The sequence below is a fragment of the Polypterus senegalus genome, chromosome 3, assembly GCF_016835505.1.
Source record: "Polypterus senegalus isolate Bchr_013 chromosome 3, ASM1683550v1, whole genome shotgun sequence".
Classification (NCBI taxonomy): domain Eukaryota; kingdom Metazoa; phylum Chordata; class Cladistia; order Polypteriformes; family Polypteridae; genus Polypterus; species Polypterus senegalus.
Genome location: NC_053156.1, coordinates 110495496 through 110523288, shown reverse-complemented (window position 1 = coordinate 110523288; position 27793 = coordinate 110495496). Strand labels below are relative to the sequence as shown.

General features: G+C 36.0%; 1 protein-coding gene across 1 annotated transcript in view; it reads left to right on the top strand.

The window, feature by feature from the left end:
• The window catches only part of ccdc170 (coiled-coil domain containing 170), a 47821-nt gene extending 20377 nt beyond the window's left edge, over nt 1–27444 (top strand). The window contains exons 7-13 of the mRNA XM_039747801.1: nt 178–363; nt 3098–3415; nt 6422–6622; nt 7420–7593; nt 12494–12736; nt 18276–18512; nt 24151–27444. Coding sequence (XP_039603735.1) covers nt 178–363; nt 3098–3415; nt 6422–6622; nt 7420–7593; nt 12494–12736; nt 18276–18512; nt 24151–24417 — 1626 coding nt within the window. The 3' untranslated portion in view covers nt 24418–27444. The remainder of the gene's footprint in view (nt 1–177; nt 364–3097; nt 3416–6421; nt 6623–7419; nt 7594–12493; nt 12737–18275; nt 18513–24150) is intronic.
• The last annotated feature ends 349 nt before the right edge of the window (nt 27445–27793 follow it).

The following is a 27793-nucleotide window of genomic DNA, read 5'->3' as shown; positions in this document are numbered from 1 at the left end:
TTGGAGTGGCACATACTTACATGACAGATTTCACTTTCAAATAATTTATTTTGTCCTTGCAATTCTAGTCTGATCTCAGTGCCTCTTAATTAAGGTGCATAATTGCAGTATGGCTATTGCTCACTTCCACCACTGAATGTTGTTCATTGTTTTTTATGGCCACCATATGTCTTGCAGTTGGATGAGCTCTGTCAGGAAAATGCCAGACAGAAGAGTAAGATTACCATCCTTGAGGAGAGCATGGAAACCCATGAGGTTGACTCCAAAGCCAGTAGAGAGACCATCATGAGACTTGTTGCAGAAGTGGCCAGAGAACAGAAAGCATCAGCATCTACCATGAAGGAAGTTGAGTCCCTTCGTCAGGTATCTGTTGCTACTAATCCATTTCAGCCAGCCATTGTGAATGCTTTAGGAAGATGAATTACATAAGAAATGGCATTGGGCTAAGGGGCTTGAGGAGTTCTAAGAAAATAATCACTTACTCATTGTTCCATATACCTCTTACTTGTGATTATGCAAGATGTCAAAAATCTATTAACTTGTGACATAGTACACTGAAGATGTTGTTTTCATTAGATGATTGTGATTTAAGAGAAGAGAATGGTACAAGGGCATTTATTTTCTTGGGGTTTCCCGCATATCTCTTAATATTTCTTACAGGTGGGCAGAGTGGCTGTGTGGCTAATGAGCCAATCCACACCACAGACTTTCCCTGTAGAAGAGTAACCCAGTTCTTCCAGGATCAGTATGGGGTGAAATGGGTTGGGCCATGTGGGGATGTTTGATGGTTGGTACATATAGTGGTGGGTACTTTGAGCTTGGTGGGTTATAGGATGGGGTGGGTGATACTCGGTTGGGTGACTTATGATTCCTATGTGTAATTTGAATTGGTTTTCATGTGTCTGGGTTTCAGCTACAGTATAAAGTATTAGAATGTACATACATACCTATAAACAATGACACACTACACATATCAAACCAATAACAGCAAAAATGGAAGCAGATAGCAATAATGATTTATTGGATTGTAGACCCACCTCCTTCTCACCCATTGCTAAGGAGTCTTGCCCAGTAATAATTCATTCATTGGTTACCATGGCATATGACAACAAGGATGCAGAGGATAAAGAGGAAAAAACAAAATATATGTTATACATTCAAAATAAAAGGAAAAAGCAACTTATCTCTTATGTCTTTGTTGTACTATCAAACATAAGTAAGTAATTCTTTTCTTACAGTTCAGTTTTACAGTCACTACACATAATTTCAGCAATGCAACTTTGGTCTGCAAGAGGGGAACAATTAGGAAAGAAAAGCGAGTGAAAACATATCAGGAGGAAAGTACCCCTTGGTCAATTCAGCAGTGCAGTTTCACAAACTTTTGTTGAAAAACCCAGAAATATGGTGGTGTGGCTTTCAAACCAATGAATGAGGAGAGAGGTGGGTCTTCAATCAAAAGCTCAATCCTGGTTGAACAAACTCCTCAGCTTTTGACCATTTTTTGAAAGTGGCTTATTTAGCAATATCTTAGCAAAAATGCATATTATATGTTTGAGATGTTGAGAACATACAGCTGAATATCTGACATATGATTATGCAACATGAGTGAATTGAGATTTTTTTTCATGGCTGATTTGATATTGTTTGCTGTTTCTTCATCATTGGCCCCATAGAAGTCTATTGTGTCAGGAACTTTGTTATATCCTTTACTGATGATAAATGAGATTACATTTTTTTCTCTATTGTTACTATAAACAACATGTGGTAAGTAACAAATAAAAAAGTTATCATTCTTGGTTCTCAAAGTTTTTCTTTGAGAATAACTTAGGACACTTTAGATGACCAATCATGTAATACTAAAACTGTGTATACTGTAGTTTTTTTTAACCCTTTTTACTGTACTTTGGACAGAATTTTTTTATTGCAGTATTATATCCTACAAATTCATTTTAGCTTCTCTGTGTAGTTCTACAATGTACTGTTTCCTTTGCTATGACCATATACAGAGAAGATAAAATTAAGAAAACATACAGCTGAACATTACAATGGCCATCTTGCAAATTTAGCTTTGCTGGAGCTTTTCTGATTCTGCTCTGGTGATACATGCTTTATGTGTAAGAACAACAAGGATACCAACAATTTATTTCTTGTGTGGCTCAAAACCACACAAGGAGTGCTGCAAAGGGCTTTTAACAGGCCCTGTTTTTTGACAGCCCCCCAGCCTTGACTCACTAAAAAGTCACACAAAAAAAAACTCCCAAAAAAGCATCCTTGCAGGGAAAAAAGGAAGAAATTTTGGGAAATTCAGGCAATTCAGAGAGAGACCCCTTTCCAGGTAGGTTGGGCGTGCAATGGGTGTCAAAAAATGGAGTTCCACAAGCAATCCAAGTTGATTAGAACTGAAATCGGGTTTTCAAAAATGCCTTGAGGAGTGGGTCAAATAGCAAGCATATACTGTAAATGGTGTGAACTTAAGAAATGTGTGCTCTTATTCAGGTTTTTTTTCGACAGAACTACCTACTCACTATTGTGCGAAATTGCCAGATCTGGACATGACTGACACAGAAAGTGGAAAATATTCTTTGTGCCTGATGAGGCCAAACAGTCTACATTGCATACATTTATTATTAGTGTCTAGTATCATGTGTATTAATTTTATCTAGCAGTGCTCTCATGAAAATATTTAGAAATAAATGTAAAAAGTTGCTTTCATTTTAGTGACATGGGTAACTTTTAAGTACAGGAAATTAGATCTGAATGTGAAGTTTGCTTGTTCTCCCAATATATGATTAGGATATCCTCCTAGTATTGGCTTTGTCCTTACACTTCCCAAAACATGTACATTAGGTTATGTGAATGGTCTAAATTGTCCTGTTGCGATTGTGGGAGTGAGCATATGGATGTATCTTAATGAAGAAATGGTGCTCTGTTCAGGCTTTCTTTCTACTGGAAGAGACTACTGCCCTATTGTCAACATTGAATTGGATTATTTGGGTTTGTAAATGTTTGGATGAATACACCATAAGTCTGTATCTTTTTATTATTTTTTTTTTGTAATTTTTTTCTTAATACTAGATTTTCTGTGCTTTGCAACCAGGAGTTAGAGAGCATTGTCTTGGGTAAACGAAACCTTGAACGAGAAAACAGAGCCCTTTTGGAGAGAGCTGAAGCTAATCGGCGCGCATGGGAAGTCTCCAAACAAGAGCTTGGGACCCTGGAAAAGCGCTCAAAGGATCTTGATGGAAGCCTTCGCAGCAGCCAGTATGAGATGCGGTCCACGCAAAATCTGTTACATGGTTTCAGGGAGGAACTGGCAGATTTATTGAGTGGACAGAGTGGGATGGTTCAACCCTCCGAAGAGGCCATCAAAGAGCGCATTGTGGAGATAAACCGCAAAGTGGAGAGCCAGAAAGAGGTATCGCTTCTGCTTGCTTTCTTAACAGCATTAAAATGGTTTCTATTAAGTGCTTTTTAGTTTAGTTTAGGCTGTAGAATCCCTATAAATGTATGAATTATTAAAGATTCTTTAAAATAAAAGATTAAGGATGCCTAAATGGGCCAAGCTGTTTTTTTTGAGGAATACTCAGCTTTTGAAAAGAGTGTTTTTTGTACAGACTAGACAATTTTTAAACAGATAAACATTTGTTAATCATTTATTTACATAGTTAATTCTTACCCAACACACAGGATGTACCAATGAAAAAAATAATTTTACATCTCTCTAATTGCATGCTTTAAAGTTTTGCATTTCTAAGTTTGAGTGTTCAGCATTTACATTAACAAAATATAACCCTAATTTCCATCACCAGATAATCAGTTGTGGTTTCTCTTGCAATGTGAGTGGTTGGAAATTCTTGAAAGGATGTTTTTGTTATCTTACCAGGCACCATAGAATATAGAATAATTGCATAAATACTATAAGCAGATTAATGTTAGTGCATTTTAACTTCTCAGTAACAAAAATGTGTGTGATTATTGGTCATACTCATTGTTTCCTATAAATGAAACCAAGTGTCCCAGTAAAAAAGGGCACTGGTTGAGTTACATTTCAGATGGAATTTTAATGGAGAAAATAACATGACATGAGTCAGCCTTGTCTTTACTTGATGTTTGTTAAATAGCCAAAAGATTTCATCTAGTTGTTCTGCTATGTCCGTTTTCTCCCTGAGGTAACAGTTTGTACTTTGCAAATCTTCTGCTGTGTCAAACTAGCAGGTGCGTTGACTGTCCAAGGATACAATAAAAGGATACTCAGAGCTGATATTCCAGTGTTGAATTCTGTTAAGGTTTGCTTGACTGTGTTTTAACTTCATTTTGACTTTTACTAACACTAGTGTTATACATCCTCGCTTTGAACAGTTAAACGCAGCAGTTTTTGCATGGTTGCTGTTGTTTGTCTTCATTCTGAGGTGCTGTTTCAGCCAGGCAATAAGCAAATTAGCACAAAAGACAGGTAAGTGCTGAAAATCTTTGTGCAAAAATGTCCTAAAGGCATGTAACACTGCACTTTTATAAGGTAATTCTACATTGTTCTCCTTCTAATTAATCTCAGTTTTATGTTTTAACTAGGGGACTTTGCCCCCTTCTAACTTCTCTTGCCAACCCCACAGCCTGCGCTATACGCCAGCCACTTCGCGTCTCTGCCACCCACTTTCACAAAACAACAAATTTTTGAATTCTCCTCTTCATTTAGAAGAAACACTACTTTCCCTGATGGCAACACAAATTAGATGATCCACAAGTCTCCGACTTAAAGTTTAAATCCGAACAATATATTCAATTTCTTTTTGCTGTTACGTCATTTCACCGAGTAATAATTTCCATTTGTTTGCGCTAATGCGATCTTTACTATCATTTTTTTGAGACTTTAGAATTTTAGTACTTTCATAATCTCTGACTTGCTCTGCATGTGTATCACACCAACGATTTGGAACCTCTTTACAACGTTCTACTTTGTCATCTACTCTTTGTCTTTTATTTCTGGCAACGGATGTGGTTAAATCTCTTGGCACAAACTCTCGTCTTGCGGGACTTGAAAGTATCTCTCTGAAAAAGTCTCATCCCAGGCTAAAAAGTCTTGTCTCATTCCAGGATTTTTTTATATAATAGAGAGAAATGTGATTGCAATGCACGCACTCTAGATCCGTAAAACAAGCAGTTCTATATTTGATACAGATCAAAATGTGTTTCTTCTACCTGTTGTGATTATATGCTGTCTATGGTTTTTTATTCCTTTTTGGAGGCATAGGTTTAAATAATTATTTATATGTTATGGCTTTATGGGTTAATGAATCCAATTCTGATGTTTAGTTTTCATGATGTCAGTAGTGCGACAGTATAAAGGTCACAATATTCAATTCCTTCTCATCTGATTTTGATAGATAATCACTGTGACACTTACCACTCTGTTTTTTGACATTAGTTTTTCTGGTATTTGATTCTTTGGCAGTTTTAGTTGAACTATGATTTAGGGGTTTGTTTTATGTTGACAAAAGATTGGTTTGAGTTTTGTCATTTAAAAACTTCATATCCTTTCTGACTTACGTTTCATCTTTTGGTCCTCGATTCATATTATTTCAGCTAATTATCAAAACACAACCTACCTAAAGAGAGCAATGGAAGGGAAAGTTTAAGTATGATTTAATTTCTCAGATATACTGAAATATCCATAAGACTACCAATCATTCTGCATGTCAATTAAAACATATTTATCTCAGCTTGCCTTCTACTCTTTTCAGGTGGCATTTGTAGTCACTGCCCATGGAAAGGTCACAAATACCAAAATAAGAGCTGTTTCAACAGTGATGTACAGAAGGGCACAAATAAATGGACAACATGTCAGACCCAAGCAAATAAACTATGACGGCATGAGACCATGTTGTGTTTCACCTCTTGTCAGCTAAGAACAGAAAGATGAGACTACAGAGTGCACTAGATGACTAAATCCTGAAAAAATATTTCATGGTCCGAGGAGTTTTGAATTGTGTTGTGACATGCAGATGGTTGGGTTAGAATGTGTCATAAACAGCATGAATTCATGTATCCATTCTACCTTACATCAGTAGTGCAGGGTGGTATTAGGGTAATGGTGTGTGGAATGTCTTGTTGGCACATATCAGACCTCTTAATGCCAACTGAGGATTATTCCCATGCCACAGTGTCCTTAAATGTTGTTGTGTTCATGTGCATCCTTTTATAGTCACAGCCTTCCATTTTTTAAATTGACACTTCTGGCAGGCTCAATGGACCATGTCACAAAACATACATGATCTGAAGCTGATTCCTGGAACATGAGCATATAGTTTAAGGTCCATGGCAGTAAAGCATGCCACTTCACCAATCTTAGCTATTTTTGCTCTTTCCTAAAGTTGCTTTGATGTGAACCTAATCAGCGTCACTTTTTCTCTTTTTCTCTCAAAAGGCATTGTCTCAGGACGAAGCCAAAGTGTCCCGGATGACAGAGCAGCTTGAGCGGCAAACAGAGCTCCTTGAAGCAGCACTCCTGCGAGCCAAGCAGGCTGAACGTCATCTTTCTGAGTTCCGAGGAAAACTCAGTAAGCTAGAAGGGGAACTGATCACAGGCGATGTACTTCGGGACAGCATGAGTGTCGATAAGCAGAGTGTAAGTTAACTTGGAGGTACTTCAAATATTGCATTGAAACAGTCAGAGATAATAGTCTAGTTTGAAACTAGCACCGCATGGCACAGTGGTTAATGTTGCTGCATCACAGCTTTAGAGTCTTAGGTTCAAATCCAAGGCTGGTTTCATTATAAAAGGGCTTTGCATATTTGGGGTTTTCTCCTGGTTTTCTACCCATATACCAAAGATGTACCATTCATTGGTGACTCTAAATTGGACCCATATTTATTGGTGTTGGTGTGTGAATGTGTGCTGTGATAGGCTGTCACCTGTCTAGGTTTGGCTACTTTCTGCTACATGGAAAATCACTGGGCCTATGATGCTGAATTGGATAAAGAGAGGGATGTGTGGATGGCTGCTTTTAAACAAATCTAAGTGCCCTTTAGGTTTCATTTTACCTTTCAATAATATGCAATTTGGATTAACTGGAAACTGTCAACTGGCCAAGAGTAAGTGAGTGTAGACATGGTTATGAATATGTTATGGTGGTTTCTGCTTTGTACCTCATGTTACTGAGAAAGTGGATTTGTGAACATGGACAAGTGAATGAGTAGCTGTTTGAACATAAGGCCTTCCAGTATTAATTGCCAGTTATGGCCTGTAATTATTTTGTGCATGTGTTGCATTTCAAGCATGCTGTTATTGCTCGTAGGACAGGCATCAAGTATGTTTTAATTAACTTCCTTCTAATTAGTTTGAAGGATTACTATGTATTTAGGCCTGGTCAGATCACTGCAGTCAGTCATTTCATCTAAAAACACACTTTTTCCCCATTTTAGTATCTTAGATTTCTAGATCAGCTGTCAGAGAAAATGAAACTGGACAGACTTACAGCAGATGTTGGATTTGACATGAGATTGGATGCTATACTTTCCCGGACTGACCAGCTAGTCAAGTTGGAGAATAATGCAGTGACTGAAACTAAGACTTTGGCACATAACCTGCAGAGAAAGGTACCATACCTATTTTATAACTATGAAAAGTATTTATCCCCCATCCATATGTTTTTCCAATTTTCTGTCTTATTCATTTTATTCAAGTTTTCCATTTTATTCAGTTACAATATGTAGTCTTTATATATTTAACTGGGATTTCTGTGACAGACACTGGGTTGAAATTCAAGCCAAGTCTCCAGCAGCTAAGATACAAAACCATTGTACCACCAATGCACAGCTGTACAAATGTAAAGCAAAAAAAAAGAATTTTCATCTCCTTTACTTATAGATACATAAAACGGAACTGACTGATTTCTCAAGCATTTGCCTATTTTGCTGTGATTCACCTTATCAAACCCCTGATTTAATCAGTTGTCTTTGAAACACACATGGAATCAGGTTAAATATGCCTCTGTATCTGAGATGTTCCAGTGCTGGCTAGTACAGACCCTAGCAAAAAGTGCCTCCTGATGGCAAAGGAACGGTCAGAGCAAACATGTTTGGGCTTATTGAAACACCAGCAGAGCATTAGAATATTATTATAAATTCGAAATAAAAAAATAAACATTATTAAAAACAAATTGATGAATCTGAATAGAACAGGCCATTCTGCAAACACACCATCCTGATGTGAAGAGCACTAGTCCTTGAGAACAACTAGAGGATGTTGATACCTCTAAAGGAAGAACAGCATTTTACAGCTGAGAAAGGACAATTGTGAATATGACCACCATCACCAAACTAAAATCAGTTTTAGATATGTTAAATTCAGTTTGACATAATGCATTTGGAAGACTCAAGGAGCAAGGTTGTACAAGGTGAAGCTATATAACTGAGTTGGCAGTTTGGGAAGCATGAAAGGCTGATTGTAAAGGCGTGTATGCTTGCAGATTATTTTAATTGGGTCATATTACACAATTCACCCCTTCTTCCAGTCTGTTAGGGGACAGTTGGTAGTAAAACCAACATCTAGGTGGCAGTCTAGATAGATAGATAGATACTTTATTAATCCCAAGTGAAAATTCACATAATCCAGCAGCAGTATACTGATACAAAGAAACAATATTAAATTAAATAGTAATAAAAATGAAAAAAATAAAAATAAAAATGCAGACAATACCTTTGAGTAATGTTAGCATTTACTCCCCCGGGTGGAATTGAAGAGTCGCATAGTGTGGGGGAGGAACAATCTCCTCAGTCTGTCAGTGGAGCAAGACAGTGACAAAAGTCTGTCACTGAAGCTACTCCTCTGCCTGGAAATGACACTGTTAAGTGGATGCAGTGGATTCGTCTAGGTGGCAGGCATGGCACAAACCTGTTACAAAATGGAATTATTCACCTCATAATATGCATTAGAGTGAACTCCAGGGGTGATCCTGATTTTACATGATGCTTAACTTCATTGACCTTTTCCATAATATGCTGGCCATCTGTGCTACTACTTCAATTATATTTGTAAATCTCCTAACAGTATAATCTTTTGACCTTCATGTAATGAGATCATAAGGCACTTATTAGACTACCTAAATTCAACAATGAAAGACATAACAATTTTGCCCATATTATTTAAAAATAAACTCATAAGGCCTTCATTGTTATGTTTAATATTTAGAAAAAAGATACTGCAGGAGGAAATCTAAAATATTTAATTGCACCTTGTGTGATACAGAGATGTTTTTGTCTGGTTCTATAATAGCATCAGTTGACAATTCAGCCTATTCTAGCAGGACTGGGTAGCAGGCAGGAACGAGCCCTGGCCAGACACCCGTTCATCACGGGCCCCATTCATACACATTTATGTGGTGTCCATTTGGAATAGTCCAGTGGTTTCTAAGTCCAGTCTTGGGGGATACATAATGGTGCAGGTTCTTATTTCACCCAATTTCTCAATGATGCATTAATCTTTGATCTTGTGTTTTAATGAGCTGTCATTTATCCATCCATCCATCCATTGTTCTCTTATTCTAAACTAGCAAAATACCCGCACTTCGCAGTGGAGAAGTAGTGTGTTAAAGAAGTTAAGAAAAAGAAAAGGGAACATTTTAAAAATAACATAACATGATTGTCAATGTAATTGTTTTGTCACTGTTATATATACTGTATATATATATATACACACACACACACATAAACATCTATACAAATACATATACATATATACATATCTACATATACACATATCTATATATATATATATATACACATCCACATATATATACATATATATATATATACAGATCTACATATATACACATATCTACATATATACACACATATATATTAACATATCCACATATATATACTGTATACTGTTCTTCATGTCGTCAGTTCACACACTTCTCAATGGTCCGGGATTTTTCGGGTGATTTTCAATGTAATAAACTTAATAAGTTATAGCATAATGAAAATTGCATAATTACATCTGGATCACCGTATAAATGTTGACAGCAATGAATGCTAAAGCGGAAAGAAGTAGTCAGTGGCTTTCGATGTAGAGGAATGCCCCTTGCTGGGCCCCCAAGTAACAAGCTTAGGCTGCCATACTTAGGTTCATGAGATGTCAGTCATTTGACACCAAAATGACTCTCATGACTAATTGGGCATGGGACGCAAGCTTAGGGCTGATCACCCTATAGCTGGCCGCCTCTGGTGAGGGTGTATAGTCTGAAAGGCCAAAACACCCCATGAGCCAGAGGAACACTTCTGATGATGCGTCCCAATATTCTACAAACTTCTCTAAGTCTACCATTCACTATTTATCGACAAGCCTAACTGAACCTATTGTACGTGCTTGCACAAGGATAATAACATCTTACATTGTGTTTCGTAATCTAATCTGCCTCTTAGTTTGTTCTTCACACTTTTCTACTTGACTGTACTGTACAGTACTGACTGTACTGAGCTCTCTTATTTGGTCTAATAGGGTTGCTGTGGCCTACTGTGTCTGCTTTTTCTTCATTTAATCATTGAATAATTATGCAAATTAATTAAATAATTACAAAGTACTCTAAGGCCAGGTTTCTACTTCACATGAGGCAACGCGTGCTCCAGTGGACACAGCTGCTACGCAAGCATTTTACTGTTAATACTTGCGTGTGTACTATACGTAAATCCTATCACATATATCATCACAGTGAGAACAGGTTTGGCTTTGCTGTGTTGAATTGCCCAAATCACCCATTAAATTCCAAGGACACCTTGCCTCAATATCTCTGAAAAGGATGTTTAATGATTAAATCCATCAATCCAAGGATGAGCCCATTCCTGCAAGCATCGGGCGCGAGACAGAAACACTCCCTGGACGGGGCATCAGTTCATTGTAAGGTGAACACAAGCGCACACATGCACTAGTGTCATTTTAGTGTGACCAAATCCCTAAACCTTCATGTCTTTGGAAGGAAACTGGAGCACACTCTGGAAACCCACCAGGAAAACATGCAAACTATAGGCAGGGAACACCAGGGATGTGACTGCCTGTGATGCAGACAGTGCTGCCACAACATGTGTAATTATTATCAGTTTTCTTTATTTAAATGAAGTTAATGACTTATCTGTAAAATGTAACATACACTTTAATGCATTTCAACATGAAAGTCTAAGATTCTAAATGTGCAGAGAGCTGGAATATCATAAATTGAATGTGTTCTGTGTGGCTATTGCTGCTGTCAGGTCAGGAGGAAGCCCTAGAAGCAAGTAGCGATTAACAACTGGGTCGGTTTTAAGATGATGTTTACTACTGTCTACTTTAATGATAAAGTAAAATATGAGGTTAAAGTGGACATTTCGAGATTAAAGCTGAAGTATCTACTTTAATCACAAAATACACCTTTTAATTTTTTTCTCTGTGGCTCAAATATTCTGCTGTACATTCTGCTGCTATTGTGAAGGTGCAAAAAAAAAAAAAAACGGCACAGATAATGATATGTGAGACCTTTAAAATGTATTGTGTCATTACAATGGGAATATGTAACTCTTGAATATAAAAGCACCGTGAATGCATTTGTATGTTGCCATTTTGCTACATCGAACCATTCATCAAATATCGAAGCATGCATATCGATACTGGAGGATCCTCAAAGCGGCTTTCAGTCACATGTAGATAGTAAACAGAGACTCTGACATCACATTCCGACTTTTATCACACTTCGCCATCCGACTTTTTGCTGGTACTGCAACTCATGCATGCGTCATGTTAATTTCTGAGGACATGCTTAGAGGACACATCAAATGAAAACTGGGAATGCGTGGCAGCCATGATGTGTGCGTGTACGTGTTCTGAGCTTGAAGTATAAACGAGTCCTAAGTAATAGTAGTATCATATGTATATCATATCAGAGTATGGTGAATTTCATATTTGCTTGTCCAAATTATCATAAATCCCTTTTCTTAGCCTGTTTACTGGGCTGTGGGGAGTCAATCCCAATAGCATTGAGCAGATGGGCAGGAACGAATCCTACATGGGTATGTTATAGCATATACTTATAATGGGCCAAAATAAAGACAAATCTAAAAAGCACATGTTTGGGAGGGGAAGAAACACAGAGAGAACATGTAAACTCAACATTGACAAAGATTGGGATGAGATATAAACTTGGGTCTTGGGACCTATAAGGCAACAGTGCTAATTACTGCAGTACATGGCATGATTATGAACAACTCAGTTTATACAGATACATATTCATACAGTCAGAGTGCAGACATGTTGAATGAGACAGCAAGCCAAGACTGAGTTTTAAATTTCAACTTTGAGAAATCAAGTCAATCTTCTTAATTCCTAGACCATTTACTTTTTTCTCTTTCACTGATTATTGCTTGCATTTTTTATATCAAATGTACTATTTTACCTTTTTCATAAATTGACCCAAACCCAATAGGTATTAAATAGCATCTGACCTAATTCCTATGACTTTCCTTCCAGGTTAAGACTCAGAAAGAGCAGCTGGAGAGCAAAGAATTACACATGGAAATGCTGCGGAAGAAGATTGCTCAACTGGAGGAGGAAAAGAAGGCACGTACAGCCCTGGCAGTAGAGCATGATGAAGCCACCCTCAATGTCCGAAAGCTGCAGAAGAAGGTCGAGAGGCTTCAGAAAGAACTTGGCTCCTCTCGGATTTCCAACACAGACCTAAAAGCTAAGCTTTCAGATACAAATGAACTTAAGGTTAGTTGTCAAAAATTAAAAGTGTAGCAGTTTGGTTTTATGGCAATACAATATGGGTGCTTGATAATGACATATCATTTGTACAAAGTGCATTTTTTATTTTATTTTTCAAAGTTCAAGTTGTTTAAACATTGCTATATAAAAATGTGGTGTTTGATAAAGATCATAGAACCAAGGTACATTAGTCCTGTAGCTTAATCTAAAATTTATACAAGTTTCATATCGCACACTAATCACTAGGTTATAATAAGTGATTGCTAATTTTCATGTAGAGAAAATGCAGTAAGGTGCATGATGGTGCACTTTTGTGTGTCTTCGTCAGGAAAGCATTCAGCCCACAATCACATGAACAAGAGTCATAAATAGAACTGATTTGACAGGTGTGCAGGCATTACTTTGTTGCAGAAAAAATTACATATAAACATGGAACTGTGAATGAGTCTGTAGGGAGCAATATACTAACCCAACAACACCTTTAAAACCTCACAGAAGCTATTGCTAAATTGCTAGTGAAATGAGATTTAGTGTCAGTATTGTAAAACTGTATGTGAATTGATACTTACATGTTTCACTCCTCACTAGTTGTGGTCACATATTACAAAAAAAAAAAAATCTTTTATCTTCTTTAATATATGTGGACATATCAAAATTTGATATTTTTAAACATTATGTATAGATAAAGGTGATTTAACTGAAAAAATAAATAATAGAAATTGACTGCAGTATTTTATTCAATGAAAAATGAACAGATATACCTTATGGGAAAAGTAAGCACACCTTGGGCTATAATAGCTGGCATTGATACCTCATAACCTATATTTCTTGTAACTATTAGTCTCTAACATTGATTTGAAAAAATTTTTCCCACTCCTCCATTCAGAATTCTTTCAGCTGTGTGGTGTTTGGTGCTTCAAATTCCACTACAACATCTCAAGTGGATTCTGATTTGGACTTTAACTTGGTAACTTCTGAACTCTCCATTTCTTTATGTTCAGCCATTCCTTTATGGATTATTTTGAACTTCAATCTTCTGAAAGACAATCTCACACTATTCTCAAGCACTCTCTGGTACAATGAAGAATTCATGTAAGTTTTTTTGATGATGAGCTGCCCCAGGCCCTGATGCAGCAAAGCAGCCCAAAACCATAACATTACACCACCATGCTTTACATCTGGCATTTTTTGTCAAATACTGTCTTGGTTTTCACCATAAATGTCGCTGGTACTGGAGTCAAATAACTAGTAATCTTTGTTTCATCTGCCCAGAGCTTGTTGTAAAAAAGTCTTGGTCTTTGTCTAGATATTCATGGGCAAACTTTAGTCATGCCCTGATGTTTTTTCTGGACATCAAGGTTTTCTCCTGGCACACATCCCTTATAGATCTAGTTTGTGCAGCCTGTTTCTAGTGGTATACTCATAAACTTTGACATCAACACTGGCAAGAGCTACCTTTGGGTCCCATGATGGAATTCTGGGGTTCTTAGAGACTCTGCTGTTGATCTGAACTTGCTGGGGCAGCCTACCCTGGACAAGTTAGCAGTTGTTTAAAATCTCTATTTTTAGATGATCTACCAGAGGAATGGTTGATTTCTGACTGCTTGGAGATCTTCATAAATCCCTTCCCTCATAATCAACTGTAGCCTTCTTTCTTAATGCCTTGTAGAACTCTTTCAATCTAACTATGGTGATAATGCAAACTTCAATAACGAAGATCAAACTATGCTAAATGTCTGAGGTTTAAATAAGACAGGTTCCTCCAAGATTCTCTGTAATGAAGTTCTTTTTTTTGCATCTGATCTGGTGTACCCGATTCTATTTTTAGATATTTGAGGTAGGGGTATACTTACTCTTTCCACACATGAAACTTGCATTTATGTTTATTTAAATAATACAATGGACTACAAAATGTAGATGTGGTGTGATGTTTGTTATACCATCTTTATATAGAGATATTATTTGATTAAAGATCAAATCTTGATTTGTCCATATATTTTAAAAAATCGGGAGTGGTCTCCCCTAGACTCAGATATGGGGATGGATATTTGATTATATGTTTATATTATGTACATTAAAGAACCATCAACAACAAATGTAATCAAATTAATGATATATTTAACAATTATTATAAAAGTAAATTTGAATAAATCTGATTCTGCAGCTGCATGAATGAAAAAAATTGTTATGATAATTTTATTTTGGCGAAAAATTCAGGTAAATTAACACTTTCAGTAAGCAGAAGTGGGTAAAAAGCAAAAGACTTTAGTAATGTGTGTAATGTAATACATGTACACAAAATTTTGTTTATGTAAAGCAAAAATTTTCGTATTACCTTTTGAACATCAAATGGAAAATTGTGATGATCTCGAAAAACTGGTCATTTTGCAAAAAATACAAAGAGACAAAAATTGCTTAGAATATGTATAGAATTGAATATATATATATTTCAGGTAAAGTAACATTTCCGGTTATTGGAAATAGCTCAAAAGATAATAGAAATCTACGTTTTGTACCTAATACTTGTACACAAAATGTGGTTGATTTGAGTGAATGCATACTCAAGTTATTGTGTTTACACACACTCACACAAACACAGATAGACACACAGACATAATTCCAAAAATGGTATTTTCGGACACAGGGAGTTCTAAAACGTTGAGATTCATTAAAATCTTAAAATTGATTTTTTGGATGATTCCAATACTTTCCCTATAGTTTGTATAAAAACTTTTCACACATGAATTTATGCTTTCTTTCACTTCTCTACTAGACTATGTTCTGTTGTCAGCAGTACTATATGACAGGTGCTTTCTTGACGAAATTTTACCAACTTGTTTCTAAGGCCTGTTTTCTAAATAATGTGGCTTTTAGTTTAGATTTCATTTTCCTTGATCCTACTGGCAAATCATTTCCTTATACCTTAATATTCCTAGACAAATATTATTGCTGAAAAAGGTCTAAGCAGAAAGACAGAACATGTTGTGATTTTAAAAATAGTAATGCATAAATAGTATACCAAAAATAATTCAGACTTACATAAGATAGATATATAACAAAGAGAAATAGTCTTTAAATATAGAATTGTTTAGTCTCTAGATGACAGTCCGATGATAAGGTCAGCTGACCAGGGTTAAGAGATAAAAAAAAAAAAATAAAATAAACAGTTAAGCTGGAGGAAAAAAAATCTGTAGGGGTTCCAGGTCAAAGGACCACCCAGCCCTAACTGGGCATTCTTCCTAATTTAAAATGTCTTAAGTAGTTCTTTACTTTTTTTTTTTATTATTCTTTGTCTTAGAGAATTCGATGCAGTGAGTTTTGAGGCAGGATGAGGTATCCAATTTCAATCAAGCACAAAATAGAGAAGCACAAAAGAAGGGAGAATGCCTTCAGTGTGCAGAGTCGCCTGCTAGTGTGTACATATGGTGGAAACCTATAACAGCCACTGTATCTGTATGTCTAAGAGGGAATTATAGACAGCCAAATGCTGACCTAATAAGACCAGCATTAAACTTTGCCATTGTTTAAATATGTGATTTTAAGTGGCTACATAAAATGATTTTGCTAAAGACATTTAACAGCCTGCTCTGCATTTACAGTATATATTGTCAGGTATCTAACAGTGGAGACACATAGATCAAATAAGGCGGCTGATCAAGTAAGAACCACAAATTAGGTTAGCATTACATTTTCAGCTAATAGGTTATGCGACTTTTTAAACTGTTGATTAAACCACTAGTTCTTTAGTTCCACAAACTACATCTTCGAATCCATTTTGGCATAATGTTAAATAAAAATTATGTAGTCAACTGAAACCCACCAATAGGTGGCAGCAGTTTACTACTAAATAACACAGAAAATGACTTTTATAGCTGAACAATGAACATTAAATAGGTTTCTGCATCCAATATGTTGCTATTCTAGGATGGTCTCAATCTCCTATGCAGTGAGTGACTGTACACAGGCAAGCATTCCAACATGTCCCGAGGCTGAATTTTAACTATCTTACATTCATTTTGAGACATGTTGAGTCACAGAAAACTCCACACTATACCCCTAGTTCTTACTGAATTTTTTACCTGTTGTCTGGTACCTCTAGGCTCTGATGAATCCTCCATTGAAATCTTGGCAGTCCTAGAACTAGTCCTAGATAAATCTTTTGCTGCTATCTCGGCATCCACAGGCTCTGATGAATCCTTCATGAGCATGTCTGTATTTTTTTTTCATTGTTTAAAAATGTTTTGGCCAATTCAATAGGCTTCTGAAAGATGAATTTGCTGTAAAAGGGCAACATACATTGCTTAGAATGAAATCAGTGCCTGCCAAATGATGCCAGAGTCACATTTAGTAAAGTAGGGTACTTTAAATCTTGTCATGTTTTAAAGTCAGTAAATTATAATGGTTATGCGAAAACCTTTTAGCTAAAAAATATTCTTCTGGTACTGTCACAACATAAATTAAGTGTTTTAATATTTTAATGTTTAAACATTATTATGCAATGTGTTTCTGTAAATCACAAGATCAAATAGTCTTAGTAACGAACCTGCTCTGGGGGGCACATTGTGTTCCCTTTCACAGAAAATATAGATAAAAGCGATATAATCAAAAATGTTATTACATTAGTATCACATACTTTAAAATTCATATTTTCTCTTCTGGCTCTCTGTTTTTCCCACCTACCCAGTTTTCATAAACAATGTTATGTGGTCTATTCTTCCATTAAAATTATATACTAGTGTTTTATAAAACTGCATCATGGAACATTGGAAAACCAAGTTTTGAAAAAAGTAAAAAATTAAAAATAACTGTTCAATACAGGAAAGTTAATAAGACATGTAATATCTGAATAGCATAGTAGGACAGTGGTTAGCGTTGGTGTCGCACAACTCCAGAGCCTGAGAGCTGAATTCCAGCTTGGTTACTGCCTTTATGTAGTCTGGATGTTTTTTCCAGATCTGTGTTTTTCTCCAAATAATTCTGATTTTACTATTATATGCCAAAGGCATTGTGAGGTTAACATATATCTCTGCATTCACCCCATAAGTCCCATTTATACTTGATTTTTGTGTTTTGCTTAATGCTGCCAGAATGAGCTCTGGTACCCTGTGATCCTCAATTGGATAACTGGGGCGGATGCAACTGTGATACTTCAGGGTTGATTCAGTCTTTACATATACAAAATGTACATACATTCTTAAACCTGCCTAATCAAAATCAAGGCAGCAGAAGCTGGAGTCTATATTGGTAAGGTGAAAACATCTTTGGACAGTGGGAAAATTCATTGTAGGACCAATTTGAAATCCCCAATAAACCTAAAACACAATTCTTTGGGGGTATAGGACAAAAACTATAGTCTTAGAGAGTCACACAGAGAATGCTGTCATAGGAAGAACATATTTTACAAATACAATGGCCATGTGTAGGATGCAAACCCATAAAACTGGATAAGTCACCACTGTGTCATCAACCCCCAAAGTATTGTCAAGTGTAAATAAAGAAGTGCCTATTTTGATGCATGTTTTCAACACCCCTTTGTTCATTAAAGATCAAGACCTTGGAACAGAATGAGATGATTGAAGAACTTTCTAAGAGTCTGAAGAAACTGGAAAAGATGAAACTTGGTGCAGAGAAGAGGCTGACTTCTCTGAAGTCAGAATTGGATTTCACGTCCCACAAGTCCCAAGAGGAGCGTGAGAAAACCCGAAACCTGCTGGAGGCGGTCACTAGTGAGCTGACAACTCTTAAAAAGAGCCTGGAGGATGTGGTGAAACGGGAGAGGCAGGGAAATACTATACATCATCACCATATCTTTCCTGTAGCAATTCAGTTTTGTGAAAAAAACACTCAGGTGCAACCCACTTCCTTTTCTACTACATCCTAGTTGTCATTGATACTTCTTGTTAGTATGCAGTCCAATTAGAATTTGATCATATCTTTGTAATCATAGCACACTACTGGTGCTAATTTTGTTTGTTGGCTGCTGTTTATATTGTCCAGTGTTTTCAATTTACAGGATTAATACCAAGAACAGTTCCTTTAACTGGCAATAAAGTGTTCTTATTCTGAATCTGAATCCTAAACCGTTGTCCATATCTGAATCTCCATGTAAACAGGCCTTAGACCTAACTTAAACCACAAGAATACATGGTTTTATTTGACTTCAAGTAACAGACAATATGTTTCAACCATTCCAATGAAAGTGGTCTTTGTTATTTAAAAAAAATGAAGACTTGTTGAGAGAGTTGTTATGCAGAGAAAGCAATCTTCCTATGAAAATGGATGCTAAGGAATGGTTGCTATTAAATTGAGCATTTAATAAAGGAAAACACTGAACTCTTGGATCATAGAATACATTTTCATGTTAATATACCAAGTATTATTCATTCTAAATAAAAATGTGAGTTAAAATTTAGAAAAAGAAAACACATTTTTAATGTTTAAAGGATTTTTTTCTGGGAATGAGTCTTAATGGGTTCCTAAAATAAAAATAAGCACTAGAGAACTTAGAACTGTACTAGTCCATTGTTACACTTGAAAGGGTATTGGGAGGATATGTCTGCTCCTGTAGTAATTCCTACTAACAGGAGATGGAGTCCAGGAAATAAAATTCTTGTTGTCCATAGCCAGATGAAAAAAAAAAAAAAACAAGATAGCCAATGATCCCCACCGTCATAATGGCACAGTGCCAATTGTTCACAATAAAAGGGAGTATGGAGTTGTGGCCCTTATTTTTCCCTTTGGCTTCCATTTCAAAGTACAGCATTTCCCACTCACCCCCAGACAGTAGAGAAAGAGTCAAATCCAAGAATTATTGTGTATCCTGTCTGCTATGTTTTAAGTCATGTTTTATACTTTGACCAACTACCCCCTTGAGAATTTTCTGTTTAACAGCTGTAAGTAAACTTACTGCATTTTTTTAAAGCTCTTGCTGAGATTTTAGGTCTGGTGTTCAATTTCAGCTAGAAATTATTATACTTTTTAGGTATACTGTATTAATCCCTCTTTTTCAAATATCCCAACTTACTCAGAATTTTAGGGGCAGAGTGCAGGATCAGCTATTCGCATAGCACCACTGGAGTAATTGCAGGTTATATGCCTTGCTCAATGGCCCAGCAGAGTAGCATTCCTTCTGTCACTGTTGGGAGTTGAACCGGCAGACTTCGAGTTACTAGCCTAGATCCTTTAGCCACAGAGCCACCACTCCATCTGCATAACCATCTTGTTCCTCAGATTTTACAGTAAGGTAATTTTCTTAATTTTGACATGACAGAGGCATTTCTACTATTTAAATTATATTAATAAGAATTAATGTACTGAATCTACCTTTTAACATATGATTACTGTTAGGTTCTATGAATATTTAAATGTTGCATGTACTTACTGAAATCTTATATAATATGCAACTGTGGCTGTCCGTTTGTCTGTCCAGGATTTTAAATCACCTGTAGCTCGCAAACTATTTGAACTATTGACCTGAAATTTGTTACACATATATTACATGACCTCAACTATCCAGTTAAGGGGTGATGATTGACCTCCAAGGTTATTGCTCTTTTCATTTTTATTTTATTTTATTATAGAATCAACTCTTGGCCACGGCCAGCAGGGCACTGTCACTTCCCCTACCCCTTCATATCTTAAATCATTCTTGAGGCAGATTGAAGACTTAAATGCCAGCTTAAGTGAAAAATTAATGGAAATGTACTAAGTAATTGCAACGCAAACACTGACTTAATCAGTTTTAACGCGAAAAGATGCCGATGAAAGAAGAGAAGAAGCAGGCCATTAGGGTGGAGAAGAGAGAAGCTGCTCAGGAAGCAGCAAGCGCATCAACCTCTGAGCAAATGAATTCTAAACAGAGACAGAAAAAGAGTATGAAAACTATGAATGCTCAAGTCAAGTGTATTCACTGCATGTTATCATGCAGTGCGCCGTTACTGGTAGTAATAATAAAACACAATTCTTTGGATGTGCAGGGGAAAAAACTGGAGCCTTAGGGGGTCACACAGAGAATGCAGTCATAGGAAGAACATACTTTACACAGACATGGTCTTGCATAGGATTCAAACCCCTAAAGCTGGATCAGTCACCACTGTGCCATCATCCCACAAAGTCTTCTCTACTGAAAGGTAAAAATAAAGAAGTGCCTATTTTGATCATGCATGTTTTCAACATACCTTTGTTCATTAAAGGTCAAGACCTTGAAACAGAATCAGATGATCGAAGAGCTTTCCAAGAAAACTGGAAAAGATAAAATATGGTGCAGAGAAGAGCCTGACTTCTCTGAAGTCAGAATTGGATGAATAGTAATAATAATTAATTTTATTGATAACACAATTTACTCAAAGCTAACATGCTACAAAGCCAACAAACAAGAAATTAGATTATAAAATATTATAAAACTGAGAAAAAGATTTTAAAATAACAATTTTTACCAAGCAGAATTAAACATGCAACAAACCAGAATAATAAAAATAATAGAACAAAACATAAGAACATGAAAAGAGACTAATAAAATCAAATTTTAAAAGGAGATCTCAAAAGGTGTTAGAACACTTAAAATCTGGTTTGAAAAGACAAGCTTTAAATTGCTTCTTAAAGCATTTAAAAGTGTGCGTTTCTCCAATAACTATTGGTGGAACATTCCACAGATGAGGAGCACTGCTCAAAAAGGTGAGCAAATTAAAGAAGACAGCAGAGCAGAGGGAGTGCTATGGGATAAAGAGTTTATCTGAGTCTTTTTTGTGTGACTGTGCCATAGACTGCTCTGAATGTGTGTGCATAAGTAGGAAGTTAGTGTAATGATGAAAGTACAGGGTTAACATGATGTTGCATTGAGGTTTAAGTATGAACAGTTTTGCACACACTAGAGCTTCGTAAGGGATTTTTCATGTTGGAAAGAAGCACATTACAGTAGCCTCATCTAAAAGTGATAAAGCTGTGTATAAGCCTTTCAACAAAGACTATAATTGAAATGGTCTAATTCTGCCAATATTATGAAGGTGATAGAAAGAAATTTTGTTTTTAATATTTTTAAAACGTGCTTCAAATATCAGCTAACTGCAAAAATTAACTCCAATATTACTTGCATAATCAGTGAGTGCTATCAATCAAGAGATTAATTTTGGTAATTTTGTGCAGAGATGAAGGAATGACTATTAAAATAACTCCAGGCTTTGTGCAGTTTAAATTGTGGAGGTGATATTATATTCCTGACTTTGCTTCCTGGAAGCAAACATGAATAAACACTGCACGTCATGGAAATATAGATGTTCCTTTGGAAACTCAGACTGACACATTTGGACCATGTCACGAATGCAGATGTGTGGAAAATGATGGGAATGTTATCGATCATTGAGGAGATGTGAAAGGCATACCTATGATGGTATGGACATGTGCTCAGAAGAAACAAAAATTTGTTGGCTAAGACAGCATTACATCTCAGGTTGGATGGAAGACAACCAAACAGCCGGCCAAAGACATGTTGGATAGATAGGTTAAGAGAAGACATATGTCACATCAATGCCACCCTCAAGGATGCCTTTGATCGGGTCAAGTGGAAAAAGGTGAGCATCTGGACCCTGCACCAATCTGGACAAACAATAGACTTACTGGAAGCAACTGATAAGAACAGTAGTGGTACAAACAAATTAAGGCTTCATGCCAAAGTACAGTGACATCTGCATTGCAGTGATATCCCAAACCATATTTCCTTATTACATGCCATAAGGACAACACGAATGCTAAAACAGAATTGACTCCCAAACCGATCCTTGAGAAACTGAATTGAGAAAGAGTGAGATTTATTATTACCTATGAGAACAAGCTGAGAACACTCTAGTAAATAAGATTTAAACAAATCAAGCACAGTCCAAGAAATTTCAAACTGCTTCTCCAGAGAGTGAACTAGAAGGGTGTGGCAAACCGTGTCAAAGGCAGGACTGAGTTCAAGCAGTATTAAGATTTGAATAGTTCTTATATGAGGAGAAATTCTTAACTTTGACAAGAGCAGTTTCAGTGCTCTTCTGAATTTTGAACAGAATACATTAAACAGTTTAGAGCCAAATGTTATGTAACTGGGCAAAGACAATGTGATCAAGAATTTTAACAAGAAATGGAATGCTAGAGATTGATCAATAGTTGGTTAGATCATTCACAATATGCCATGACTTATTTGGGACTAGTGTGACTGCAGCCATTTTTAATTTAGGGCAAACAGACTAGTGATGAGAGAGGTTTTAACAATCATACTAATAATGAGACAAATGTAGAAACAAATGTTTTAAAGGATAGTGTTGGATAATGTTTGCAGTATTCACTTAGTTCACAGGTGAGTATGGAGTCTGGAACAAACTACTAACTCGTGTACATAAGTGGAAATCTCAACCACTTTTAAAAAGTATCTGGACAAGATCTTAGGACAGCTTAGGTACTGGCTAACCAACAAGTCAGATGGACTGAATGATCTTCTCTCATTTGTGGAATATCTCATCTTGTTTTTTTTTAAAGCAAACACTGGAGTCTGATTAAAAATGTTTGGAGAGAATATCGACATCAGCCTAGACCAGGTGTTGACAAAGTTTTTCCTGGACGGCTACAGTGACTGTGGGTTTTTGTTCCAACCCAATGGCCTAATAAGAAGCATTTATTGTTCAAGTAACACTTCTGCTTTATTTTAGTTGTCTCACTTGTTAAGATTTTGAACTCTTATTGCTTATTTTAGTCTTAAACAGCTGTATTCTCAGTTTTTAGTTGCTCCTTATTAGCAGTAAGGTGCAAATGACAAAAGAAAGCAGCAATTCTCCATTTAGCTTGTTACCATTTATACCTGTGTATTTATCATGCACTATTTGGTTTAATTAAATACTTTGGAAGGAATGTGAAGAGAGAAAAATGAAGAACTGAGCATTACTCCTCTGTTTTAGACTTCAAATCATTTGGATGATATCCTTAGAAAGGAAAGAAAAAATCTAGGATATGAGAATGACCTGACATAGACAGAGTTAAAGCACTAACAAGTCATGAAATTAAATTCTTGCCAAGGATTGTTTTCTAATTAAGTTGGAACAAAAACTTGCAGCCACTGCAGCCCTCCAGGACTGACTTTGCCCACCCCTGATCTAGACCCAACAGAAATGTGAATTCCACTTAAAATATCTTTGGCAGTACCTACCATATATGGGAAGGCCAGCAAGAGGCCTTATGCTGCCTTTTGTGTTCTGAAACCTTCTTTATTAATAAAGCACTGCAAAGATTATTAAGCTTGGTTCTAGACTTCAAGTATAATGTTAGAAATATGTAAAGATTTCCAGTTGATCTTGTTAAATTTAAGATGGAATATATCCCTCTATGGCATCTGTGTTTGATCAATGTACAGTACCAGTGACCATTCTATTTTTTTCCTTTATTTGTTTTTGCAGCTAGTTGACTTCCGTGAGGTCGTCTCACAGATGTTAGGACTGAATGTCAGCACCCTAGCACTGCCTGACTACGAAATAATAAAACGCTTGGAGAAGCTGATCCACAGTCACCACTCCCACGCTGGCATTTGCCTTTGCCTTGACAACTCCAGGGAGAGCTTTTGCCAAGACTTCCATGGAGAGTGTGTTCCTGCCAGACGTGCCATTTCTGCCCAGCCAGCAGCCTTGACTATTTCTCCAGCCCCTGTAAGATTTAAACATTCTTAAATGTGGAATTTCTCACTCTCTCACTAACATATTATTCTTTATATTTCTCTTTGTAAATTAAGTATAATAAAGTAAAGTAGCATTTCCCAAGTAAATTACTACAATACAAAATACCTGTTGAATAATAAAGCAATAATAAAACAATTTATATTTTTTGGATTTGTAAGAAATGATGTGCCAAATTATGTATATATTTTAACTACACGAAACATGCTATTTTAATGCTTTTAAATGCAGTATCGTAGTACTACTAAATCATAACTGACAATGATGGTGAATGTTTTAATCTGTGACCTAATTATTTCCTGATTTAAATACATTCTTGTTTACATGAATCTTTGCTAAAAAAAGAATAAGAGGAAAACAAAGTATATATTTTGTTATTGGAGGTAGGAAACTAACCCAAAAATATTTCAAACGTAACCAAAAATAATGATAGGTAGATACTGCAGATATAACTTTTATATGTAATTATGATTGCATGAAAGTCACACGACTTCCCTGAAAGTAGAGTCTTTGACCCAAATCACCTCTTCATTCCAAACTCGGTGGTCCAACAGCAGGGAGAGACCCTTAAATCATTTTTTTAACATAATCATTATCTCAGTTGCAGTGGTACTTTTGGGACAATCCCAGAATAACTCTCCGTAAAAAGTAAGAAAGACTTCCAATCCACCAACTCTTGGCAGATTGGTCCTGTGTGGGTGTGTGCATGAGCGGACACTGCTAAGGACTGATGCCCCATCCAGAATTGGTTCCTGCATTGCCCCTGATGATGGTGGGATAGCCTGTGACCTAGATTTGGACTAGGACAGGTTTGAGAATGTTATGTAACGTTGTTATAGTAATGTTTAATTGAGGCACATTCTCTAAACTGTGTAAGGGAATGTGTAGATAAATGGATAACACATTGACCTAAAGTGTTTCTCATGGCACTGTTATTAAATTCATCTATTATAGATTATGTTGTAACCTATGCTGCTTTTTATGCTATATGCCTGAACGACATGATTTGCTGTTCTGTTCACTGCATCCTGCTGTGAACAGTTTGAGGGTCATGTACACAATAATAATACATGGAACTGGAATGAAAAGTGCAGATTTTAAGTTAAAAACAAAAATTATGATCTTATTTAATGGCTTCCTTTGTTAAAAATGTTTACCAAATTAGAAAATAAAAATTGTTTATGGTAGTGGATGAGAAAACTTCTATCATGAAAGGGAAAAGGCCGAGACAGAAACATAATGGGACACTAGTTCAGCAGAGGGGTGCTCACAATCTTGAGCAAGGCCCAATTAAACTGAAAACAATTAATCAGAATGAGGCAATGCAAAGGGCATCATGGCTGTAGTTTAGTCTGGGGTTTGAGAACTATAAGGCATCAAAGATACTTGTAAATCTTCTTCTTTCAGCTGCTCCCGTTAGGGGTTGCCACAGCGGATCATCTTTTTCCATATCTTCCTCGGAATCTTGTTCTGTTACACCCATCACCTGCATGTCCTCTCTCACCACATCCATAAAATGTGTATCAAGGATACTTGTAAATACAAGTAATATTAATAACTAAAGATGAATCTATTAAAGTTAAAAACAAGAAAAACATAAGAATGTAATGAATGAAGAAAATATTACCAATTAAAGCTTTTACATGGATGCTTAATCTTCCACATTGACTCTGGCAATACTGATGTCCCTTGAGTAGTTCTAAGGTCTAATTTTCTAGATACCACTGATCCTATGGCACTATTGGCTTTCTGTATTGAAGAAGACACTGTGTGTAGTTGTGGTTATTTTACCTGACAGTTGCCTACCTCAAGTTAAATTAATTTAAAAAAATTACAAGAGGTGTCATTCTTCAGCTGATGTGTATTTCCTTTTTTGTGCTTTTAACACTGAAGTTGTCTGTCCAAGTTGTTTAAACCCTCAAAGGTACTAATAAAGTCAAGTCTTCTGATGTCCTTCTGCTAAATATGGAAATTTGCACTCAGCAATACTACTGTAAACTAAAAACTGGAGCCGTTAAGATGGAAATGTCTTTTCCTATCCAAGGGATGCAGGAATGTTGAACAAACTGTTATCATCAATCGCTTGTTTTCAGTATCTGACTGTTTTTGGGTATTAAATAATTCAAATTACTGCATCAGATGTAAAAATCCTGCTATTTATTCTCTAATTGTTTATTCTGTTTATTCTTTAATTGTGTATTTTAGTGTACTGTGGTTTAATCACACATCCCAAAGATTTGTTTTTCAAATTAATTAGTGGCTCTATAATGACTCGGTATGAGCACTTCTGAATATGTGTGTGAGAAAGTCAGGAGGGAAACATTACCAAAAATCTGTTTAAAGTCACCAAATCAAAAGGTCTAGAAGATAATCCAAGTCAAGACAGCATTAGTCAAAACAAAATAAAAAAAAAACGTTTGCTTTTGAGTCCATTTATTAGAAAACAAAGTGCAGATGTTTTCTAAGTTCACAGTTTACTCTTTTAAATGATCTAATAATCAATGGCACTGTGGTAAACTGATTTAATGTCAACAACAGATAATTTAGCAAAAGTAAAAAAACAAGAATAAAAAAGAAAAAACTAACCTTTTATTTTTTTACTGAATCTTGATAAAAATGAGTTGTAAAAGAGGAATGTTTTGTCTTGCTTTCTTGTTATCTTTAATCTATTCAGACAAACCTGTGTTAAACTCAAGGAAAACATTTTATGCTTACAAAAATTTGGGGAATATTGGGTTTAGAAGAGTGATAATGTTTGCTCCATAACAAGATGGTTACTATGTTATATTGGATCTGACTGCCTGTCGAGAGCATTGATGTCATCCATCCGAAGCCTTTCAATATATTCAATATATATATTTGTACTTTCAGCCATGCACAGAAGGTTAGCTGAGGATTCTAAATGTTTGGATCACTGCTTTGTACCTGTTCCCTAAACATATGTCTGTTTTTAATACCAAATTTTTCTTATTTATTGCTATCTTTTTGATATGTGTTCAGAAAATACATAGTGGCTGTTCATATCTGTTCCATGTAATATATAAATCTCTTGTTCATTTCTGTGTTTCTTTGATGTTGTAACTATTGTTTAAGAAAAAGAAAATGATGAAATCATACCAGCATGCTAACTGACCCATGTTCTACTAAATGGACAGGTTCAGCATTTTTGAAGTTAAAGTCAATTTTTGTACTGTCATTCCATAAGATCAAAGGAAACACACCAAACATGTGAACCCTGAAACGATGAAGGTTTCAGTTTTGGAAAACATCACATCTCCATTTCAGTTGTATGTTTATGACAAGGAAACAGAGATGGAAGTAATTTTAAGTTTTTTCACAGATTCTTGTTGCTATCTTTTCCTGATGGAAG